The sequence below is a fragment of the Thamnophis sirtalis genome, unplaced genomic scaffold (assembly GCF_051295495.1).
Source record: "Thamnophis sirtalis isolate CommonGarterSnake01/CBP01778 unplaced genomic scaffold, rThaSir2_p1.2 scaffold_4, whole genome shotgun sequence".
Taxonomy (NCBI): domain Eukaryota; kingdom Metazoa; phylum Chordata; class Lepidosauria; order Squamata; family Natricidae; genus Thamnophis; species Thamnophis sirtalis.
Genome location: NW_028261384.1, coordinates 3,944,247 through 3,954,246, shown reverse-complemented (window position 1 = coordinate 3,954,246; position 10,000 = coordinate 3,944,247). Strand labels below are relative to the sequence as shown.

General features: G+C 42.1%; 1 protein-coding gene across 1 annotated transcript in view; it reads right to left on the bottom strand.

The window, feature by feature from the left end:
• ADCYAP1R1 (ADCYAP receptor type I) overlaps nucleotides 1–10,000 on the bottom strand; it is a 126,482-nt gene that overhangs the window by 81,693 nt on the left and 34,789 nt on the right. The window contains exon 2 of the mRNA XM_087712387.1: nucleotides 767–904. Within this exon, the coding sequence (XP_087568513.1) occupies nucleotides 767–817 (51 nt within the window). The 5' untranslated portion in view covers nucleotides 818–904. The remainder of the gene's footprint in view (nucleotides 1–766; nucleotides 905–10,000) is intronic.

Here is a 10,000-nt window from a genome sequence, read left to right as displayed (position 1 = left end):
TCCTTCATTTAATCTTTCTTCCTTGCTTGCTTCTTTTTATCTCTTTTTTCTTTTTCTCTTTCTCTCTTTTTCTATCTATCTATCTATCTATCTATCTAACATCGTCTGTCTATCTATCTATCTATCTATCTATCTATCTAACATCGTCTGTCTATCTATCTATCTATCTATCTATCTATCTAAGTAAGCAAGTAAGCAAGCAAGTAAGTAAGTAACTAACTAACTAATTAACTAACTAACTAACCCATCAATCCATAATCATAAGATCAAAGGGACCTATTTCAACCCCCTGCTCAATCAGGAGACCCTGTACAATTTGAGACAAGTAATTGTCCAGTCTCTTCTTAAAAACCTCCAGCGATGAAGCACCCACAACTTCTGGAGGCAACTTCTGTTCCACTGATTAATTGTCCTGATTGTCAGGAAGTTTCTCCTTAGTTCTAAGTTGCTTCTCTCCTTGATTAGTTTCCACCCATTGCTTCTTGTTCTGCCCTCAGGTGCCTTGGAGAATAGTTTGACTCCCTAATCTTCTTTGTGGCAGCCCCTGAGATCTTGGAAGACTGCTATCATGTCTCCCCCTACTCCTTCTTTTCATTGAACTAGACATAGCCAGTTCCCTCAACATTCATTGTATGCTTTAGTCCCCTTGTCATCTGCCTGCTTACCAACTGTGAGATTATAAACCATGTGCTGCAATCTATTTGTACAGAATGCCACTTTTGAAATCATTTAATACAACGAGTGTAACATCGTTAAAATGGCTTACCAGGGGAAGCAGCACCACGGCGAAGATCCATCTCTTCCAAGAGGATCCCATCCTTTCGGTCAACCAACTCAAAGACTCAGCGGGTTTAAAGGCAGGACCACAAAACCCTTGGAAATTTCTGTCCCAAGATCTTCAAATCTTAGGAAAGGGGAGGAAAAAAAGTAGAAAATATGTAAAAAACCAAAATCTGGAACCGTGAAATCAAAAGGGAAAAATCAAAGAAATGATGATAGAAAATTCTGCTTGTGTAAGAAATGGAATTTTATTTAAAAAATAATAATAATCTCACAACTCTAGGAAACTAAGAGCATTCTCACACTAACAGCGTTTTCATATACTCTCTCTCTCTCTCTCTCTCTCTCCCTCCCTCCCTCCCTCCCTCCCTCTCTCTCTCTCTCATACACACACACACACACACACACACACACACACACACGACCCAAACCTGGCAACCATACAGGTAGTCCTCAATTTATGACAATTGTACCAAAAAATCCATTGCTGAGCGAAATTTTTGTTGTGAGTTTTACCCCATTTTATGAACTTTCTTGCCATCATTATTAAGTGATCCAGCAGGAGGAGGAAGAGAAGGAGGAGGAGGAGAAAAAGGAGAAGAAGGGGGAGAAGGAGAGGAAGAGAAGGAGGAAGAACAAGAAGAAGAAGAAGAAGAAGAAGAAGAAGAAGAAGAAGAAGAAGAAGAAGAAGAAGAAGAAGGAGAAGAGGAGGGGGGAGGAGAGGAAGAGGAGGGGGAAGAAGAAGAACAAGAAGAGTTGGAAGAGGAGAAGAAGAAGGAGAAGAGAAGAACAAGAAGAACAAGAAGAGGAGGAGGAGGAGAAGGAGAAGGAGAAGGAGAGGCGGAGGATGAAGAAGAACAAGAAGAGTTGGAAGAGAAGAAGAAGAAGAGAAGAACAAGAACAAGAAGAAGAAGAGGAGGAGGAGGAGGAAGAGAAGGAGAGGAGGATGAAGAAGAACAAGAAGAGTTGGAAGAGAAGAAGAAGAAGAGAACAAGAACAAGAAGAGGAGGAGGAGGAGGAGGAGGAGGAGGAGGAGGAGGAGAGGAGGAGGAAGAAGAACAAGAATAGTTGGAAGAGGAGAAGAAGAAGAGAAGAACAAGAAGAACAAGAAGAAGAGGAGGAGGAGGAGGAGGAGAGGGAGGAGGAGAGGAGGAGGAGGAAAGAGGAAAAGAATGGGAAAGAGGGGAGGAGGAGAAAGAGAGGATGGGGGAAAGACGAGGAAGAGGAGAGAGAGCAGAGAAGGAGAAAGGGAGAAACACTGCATCACTGGAAAGCTTCCATTACCTGAGCATTATACGTGGGTAACTTATTCAAGGCGGTGGAAGTTACTCATTTCCTCTCATAACAGAAGAAAAGGGAGAATGAGGTTAAATTTCGGCTAAACCCTTCCTTTCTCTACAACCGAGCGAAAGTGTTCTCTGCCAAACGTTAAGAAGCCGTGGAAATCGTCCACCCTGACATTTGCTGACCCACTGACAGTTTCTTTCTGGCTCCCTTCGCCTGCTGCTCCAGTGCCCTGCCTTCCTTCCCCCCCCCCAAAAAAATGAACAATAAAAGCCTGACAGTCCTTTTGTCTCCTCCAGGAAGCCTCCAAGACAAGGGATGGCAACTCCAGGAGTCACTTAACACTGCCAGGAGCTGCAGCATCACATCTGGGCTACAGGGAGGTCAAAGAGAGAGAGAGGAGGCCTTAGAAGAAGGAAAAAAACCCACAGATTCCGGCCAGATGTTGCTCAGTGTCAAGAAAACATTGGAAAACTAAATTGATTTCACGGAGAAGGCAACTGTCTGAAAGAGGGCGATTCTGTTTATCATGTTCCCCTGTCTCCCACCACGCTGGACAAGCCTTGCATTGCTAAGGATAGAGGAAGCCAACAATAACAGGCTTGTGTTACGCATCCCGGTTGCGGTCAGCACCAGTTATGTAACTTAACCGTGGAAAGACTCAGGGGAGACACGGTAGCCGCCTTCCGATCCCTTGAAGTATTGCCACAGAGAAGAAGGGCCAGTTGAGCCCTGGGTTATTAATGTCAGGTTTCCAAATAGCCTCCAAAAGTAAATCAGAGTCCGAGGCAAAATATGGCTCAAAGTTCCAATTTATGAAGACAGCCAAGTTGGCACATCTGGGAAAACCCGAATCTGAAAGCTTCCTGGTTTCCCCCACCCAGTTGAAAGTTCATGCTCTTGCCCCCACACCCACCAGTCCATCATAGGGTCCAATCTCCCACTGCCATGCTGGCAGCTTCCACCCATCCAGTTCTGGTCAAGTGCAGAAGTGCAGAGACACAAGATGACCTTGGCTTTCTAGAAAGAATGTTGTTATGGCTACATATCATCTAACTCCGTACTATTCCCCCATCAATAGAAAGTGCATGGAAGAATAATAGAAAGTGTGGCAGGCCTGAGATCTCCAAGAAAAGATGGCCGCAGGCCTGACACCCTGAGGAGAAGGCAAGAAGGAATGGGTGGGAGCTCCCCTCTCCATGTCTTTCTTAAGCCATCACAACAATCTTACAAGGCAGCCTGCCTCAAGAGAGTAAGAGAGGAGATGGGAGAGAGGGGAGGGAGGGAGGAGGAAGAGAGAGGGAAGGACAGTGAGGGAGGGAGAGATGGTGAAGGCGGGAGGGAGAGGGACAAGAAGGGAGAGGGAAGGAAAGGGAGAGGGGGAGAGAGAGAGAGGAGAAGGAGAGAAGGAGGAAGGAAAAGGGGTAAATAGAGGCCAAGGGAGAAAGGGATAGAATGAATCTATCTATCTATCTATCTATCTATCTATCTATCTATCTATCTATCTATCTATCTACCTACCTACCTACCTACCTACCTACCTATCCATCCATCCATCCATCCATCCATCTATCATATATATATATGTGTGTGTGTGTTGTATGTGTATATATGTATATATATGTGTGTATGTATGTATACATACATACATACATACACACACACACACACACACACACACACACACACACACACACACACACACACACACACACACACACACACACACACACATATATATATATATATATATATATATATATATATATATATATATATATATATAAAGATTTTTACAACCCCCGGTATGCCCAAATATGGGAGGAAGATCACTACTTCCATTCTCTGTCCTTCGGCTTGTCACAAGAGACCATCCAGGCAGAAACCCAATATTTTTACTGTTGCCTTTTTGTTACATTTTGTTGTATTTGTGCTAATAAATAAATAAAGGGAGACGTATAGATCTATTTCAAGCTATTTAGCTCTCATCAGCTAGCCTAATGGCTAAGATGTCTGCCTAGTATGTAATATAGCCCAAGTTCAAATCCCAGTAAGGGTATGGCTAGCTGATGAGAGCTAAATAGCTTGAAATAGATCTATACTAGTCTCCCTTTATTTATTTATCAGCACAAATACAACTATATATATAGTGTCACAACCCCTGGTATGCCCCAATTATGGGAGGAAGCCTACTGCTTCCATTATCTGTCTATCGGCTCGTCACAAGAGTCCATCACGACAGAAACCCAATATTTTTACTGTTGCCTTTGTTACATTTGTTGTATTTGTGCTGATAAATAAATAAAGGGAGACTAGTATAGATCTATTTCAAGCTATTTAGCTCTCATCAGCTAGCCATACCCTTACTGGGATTCAATACAGCACAGGTTCGAATCCCAGTAAGGGTATGGCTAGCTGATGAGAGCTAAATAGCTTGAAATAGATCTATACTAGTCTCCCTTTATTTATTTATATATATATACACATCTATCTATCACTTTCTGTCTATTCTGTATTTATCTATCTATCATCTCTGTGTGTGCAGGTGTGTGTGGGTGTCTCTCTATCTATCTATCTATCTATCTATCTATCTATCTATCTATCTATCTATCTATCTATATATATATATATATATATATATATATATATATTCATCTAGGAGCCGAGGTGGCGCAGTGGTTAAATGCAGCACTGCAGGCTACTGCTAGATCAGCAGTTCAGCGGTTCAAATCTCACCTGCTCAGGGTTGACTCAGCCTTCCATCCTTCCGAGGTGGGTAAAATGAGGACCCAGATTGTTGGGGGCAATATGCTGACTCTCTGTAAACCGCTTAGAGAGGGCTGAAAGCCCTATGAAGCGGTATATAAGTCTACTGCTATTGCTATTGCTATTGCTATCTATCTATCTATCTATCACTTTCTGTCTATTCTGTATTTATCTATCTATCATCTCTGTGTGTGCAGGTGTGTGTGGGTGTGTGTCTGAGTACCTATCTATCTTTATTAGTATGCATTTCTCTCTCTCTCTCTCCCTCTCTCTCTCTCTCCCTCCCTACCTTCCTACCTTGGATATCTATCTATCTATCTATCTATCTATCTATCTATCTATCTATCTATCTATCTATCTATCTATCTATCTATCTAATTATATATATATATATATATATATATATATATATATATATATATATATATATATATATATATATATATATATACACATCTATCTATCTCTATCTATCTCTATCTATCTATATCTATCTCTCTATCTATCATATATATATATATATATATATATATATATATATATATATATATATATATATATATATATATATATATATATATTCATCTATCTATCTATCTATCTATCTATCTATCTATCTATCTATCTATCTATCTCTATTTATCATATATATCGGACTGTCTATTTACCTACATACCTATCCTGTATAGCTATATCTCTCTTTCTCTTGCTCTCCCTCCCTCCCCCATCCCTCCATCCCTCCCTCCCTCCCTCCATCCTGTATCTATCTATCTATCTATCTATCTATCTATCTATCTATCTATCTATCTATCTATCTATCTGCCTGTCTATCTATCTATCTATCTATCTATCTATCTATCTATCTATCTATCTATCTATCTATCTATCTATCTATCTATCTATCTATCATCTCTCTGTGTATCAGCATGTATCAGTCTCTCTCTCTCTATCCATCATAAATCGACAACTATCTGCAATTACATTATTTGGATTAACATCATGATAATTAGATCAGTAAGTATCACTCGGTGTTCTATGGTTGCATTTATTTATACCATGCTATTTATTCCCTGTGGCTGCCTCCACCTCATGGATTGTCCTCCTAAAATTGAATTGTCCTCAACTCTGCCAGCTTCCCAGAAGACTTCAAAGAGGTGGATGTGTTCCCGGACAGGCGAGTCAGAGTTCGTGATGCTCTTATTATTTATCCAAATTGATTTGGCCCCTCAGCTGTTGATTATACTTTACGTTACACGGGAGGGGGTTTTTTTAACCCCCAGAAAAACAAACAAATGAATTACTGAACACATCAATCCACAGTTCTCACTGAACCAGATTGAAATTATCTCACTTTGGACACATGATGTGAGGGCCCGATTCTCTGGAGAAGACCTCAAAGCTGGGAAAGGTAGAAGGAAAGAGAAAAAGAGGATGAGAAGAAAAGGAGAAGGGATGGAATCAATTACAGAAGTGCTGAGAGGACCACTGGAAGACCTGAAGAACAAGTTTTGGGGGTCAGATTCTCTTGGAGAAGATCAAGCCATGTGGTCACTTCAAGTCAACACTGACATGAAGGCATGCAATAATCCATCCATCCATCCATCAATCAATTGCCCAGATTTCTTGAAAAATCCATTGTGGTGGAGGACATGGAAGGAAGGGGAAGATGAGAAGGGGAATAGCAATAGCAATAGCAGTTAGACTTATATACCGCTTCATAGGGCTTTCAGCCCTCTCTAAGCAGTTTACAGAGTCAGCATATTGCCCCCAACAACAATCCGGGTCCTCATTTTTACCCACCTCAGAAGGATGGAAGGCTGAGTCAACCCTGAGCCTGGTGGGATTTGAATAGCCAAACTACAGAATTGCAGTCAGCTGAAGTAGCCTGCAGTGCTGCATTTAACCACAGCGCCACCTCGGAAGATGAACAGAAGGTAGATAGGCTTAGTCACAATGGAGAAGAATGTGTAATTATTGGAAGATTCGAAGGACCAGGCTAGAGACAGAGCAATACGGGGAAAATCTATCTACTTGCTCATTGAGTGTTGCCATAACAATCGTGTAAGGTAAGTTGTGCTGACAGAGAGTCACCCAGCTGGCTTTCATGCCTAAGGCGGGACTAGAATTCCCTGTCTCCTGGTGATTGGCCCAAAGTCACCCAGCCCGCTTTCAAACTTGTGTTTTGGGGGAAAACTGCACCTTTAGTGAAGTTCACAGAAAAAATGCTGCAAAAAAAAAATATATGGATGCAAATCCAATCAGTCACATGACTGACCCAACATTACGACCCAGACGGGCAGGTCTCAATAGGGTCGCAATTCGAGAACGGCTTGCCTCTGATCAGAGAAGCTGAAATGTTGAGTTGAGTCTATTCTCAGCCGCACGAGGGAGGGAGTAGAGTAAAAAAAAACAGCTCGGAAGCCGAGTCGCAGTCAAATTTTTAAGCCATTATATGATAATTATTATAATGACAGGAGTCCCCCCTCAAAGAGGCAGAGATAACCCAATTCATTACGGAACGGAAACTGACAAGATAAACTTTCAAAGCACTTAACACTTCTCGGATGTCGTGAAATGTGGAACTAATAGATTATCTCTTTCCTTAGAGGGGAAAACCCGTGTTGAGTTCTAGGCGAAAAAGTTGTTGAGTTTTTATTGTAGGTGTGACCAAGATTTTCACGGGGGTAACACAAAGGATGCTAAACGGCTTGCTGCGAGACCCGATACGGGGACAGTCCCGATTTTCATACTCGGTCCAGCTAGTCCTCAACTTACAGCATTCATTTAGCAACCGCTCGAAGTTGCAGCAGCACCCAAAAAAAAAAAAAAATGGGACGGTTTTTCGCACTTAAGTTGCAACATCTCCATGGCCACCTGATCGTAATTCAGACACGTGGCAACTGACTCATATTTATGATGGCTGCAGTGTCCCAGGGTGTATGTGACCCCCTTTCGCAAACTTCTGGAGAGCAAACTTAACACTACAGCGTTTCACTTAGCAACGGTGGCAAAAACGGTCATATCATGGGGCGGCCTCAGTTATAACTGAGTTATAAACTCAGTTAAGAACTGTCTCTCGAAAAGAGGTCCGTTTTCGCTGGTAGAGGCCCCAATTTCCAGGGTGTCCCCCACAGGCCAGATCTAAGCACCCCCCCCCCTTGCTGGATCTGGTCCCCAGCGGTCCTTGAGTTTGATTCCCCTGCCCTATACCACTTCAGACAAATCACTGTCCGATCTCTTCTTGCAACTTCTGTGTTTCTCTCCTTCTGAAAAACTGGCCGTGCCCTTCTTTAACTGGAGAGAGCTATGGGGAAGTAAATAGAAGATAGAATAATACAGATGGAAGGGACTGTAGAGGTCTTCTAGTCCAACCCTCCCCTACTCAAGCAGGAGTCTTTATTCAATCCAGGGAAATCTCTTATCCAATCTCTTTTTGAAAACTTCCAGTGTTGGGGCATTCACATCTTCTGGAGGCAAGTTGAATCCACTGATTAATTGTTCTCACTGTCAGGAAACTTCGCCTTAGTTCTAAGTTGCTTCTCTCCTTGATTAGTTTCCACCCGTTGCTTCTTGTCCTGCCCTCAGGTGCCTTGGAGAATAGTTTGACTCCCTCTTCTTTGGGGCAGCTCCTGAGATATTGGAAGGCTGCTATCATGTCTCCCCTGGTCCTTCTTTCTATTAAACTAGACATAGCCAGTTCCTGCAACTGTTCTTCATATGTCTTAGTCTCCAGTCCCCTAATCATCTTTGTTGTTCATCTCTGCACTCTTAATACAATACAATACAATAGCAGAGTTGGAAGGGACCTTGGAGGTCTTCTAGTCCAACCTCCTGCCTAGGCAGGAAACCCTATACCGTTTCAGATGAATGGCTATCCAACATCTTCTTAAAGACTTCCAGTGTTGGGGCATTCACAGCTTCTGGAGGCAACTTCTGTTCCACTGATTAATTGTTTTAACTGTCAGGAAATTTATCCTCTGTTCTAGGTTGCTTCTCTCCTTGATTAGTTCCCACCCATTGCTTCTTGTCCTGCCCTCAGGTGCCCTGGATAATAGTTTGACTCCCTCTTCTTTGGGGCAACCCCTGAGATATTGGAAGATGCTATCATGTCTCCCCTGGTCCTTCTTTTCATTAAACTAGACATACCCAGTTCCTGCAACCGTTCTTCGTATGTTTTAATCCCCAGTCCCCCAATCTTCTTTGTTGCTCTTCTCTGCACTCTTTCCAGAGTCTCCACATCTTTTCTACATCGTGGTGATCAAAACTGGATGCCGTATTCCCAGTGTGGCCTTACCAAGGCCTTATAAAGTGGCATTAACCCTTCACGTGATCTTGATTCTATCCCTCTGTTGATGCAGCCTAGAACTGTGTTGGCTTTTTTGGCAGCTGCTGCACACGGCTGGCTCCTATTTAAATGGTTGTCCACTAGGACTCCAAGATCCCCCTCCCAGTTACTACTATTGAGGAAGGCACCACCTATACTGTACCTGTGCATTTCGTTTTTCTTGCCTAAATGTAGAACCTTCCTCTTTTCACCATTGTATTTCATTTCATTAGATAGTGCCCAATGTTCAAGTTTGTCAAGATCCTTCTGTATCTTAAGCCTTAAGTCTTCTGGAGTGTTGGCTATAACTGCCATCTTGGTGTCATCTGCAAATTTGATGAGTTCCCCATTTATCTCCTCATCCAGATCATTGATGAAGATGTTGAAGAATACTGGGTCTAAAAGAGAGCCTACTCTACTCTACTCTATTCTATTATCTATTCTATCCTCTTTCTCTTCTACATTTATATTCTATTCTATTCCATTCCATTCTATTGCATTCTATTCTATTCTAAATAGATTTGTAGGCACATTTGCATTGGTGTAGGAGTATCAGTGTGTATATATGAGTGGGTGGCCATCTTTATTTATTTATAGTAGCCCGCAATAATCTGCTTTTTCATTTTCCTAGGCTTAATAATTCCCTTGCCTTTATTGCTTGTCCTTGTAAGCAATTTTGTCTGGGTGTTATTTCTCTCCCCCCTCCCCCCCCCAGTCTTGGCTATTTTTAACTTACGCTGATTTCCTTATTTTTGAGGGGGTTACGAATGTCGTGATTTTCCCGGGATGCCGCTACAGCATTTAAGCTGTAAAAAAAATTAGACAATGAAAGAATTTTTCAAAAGG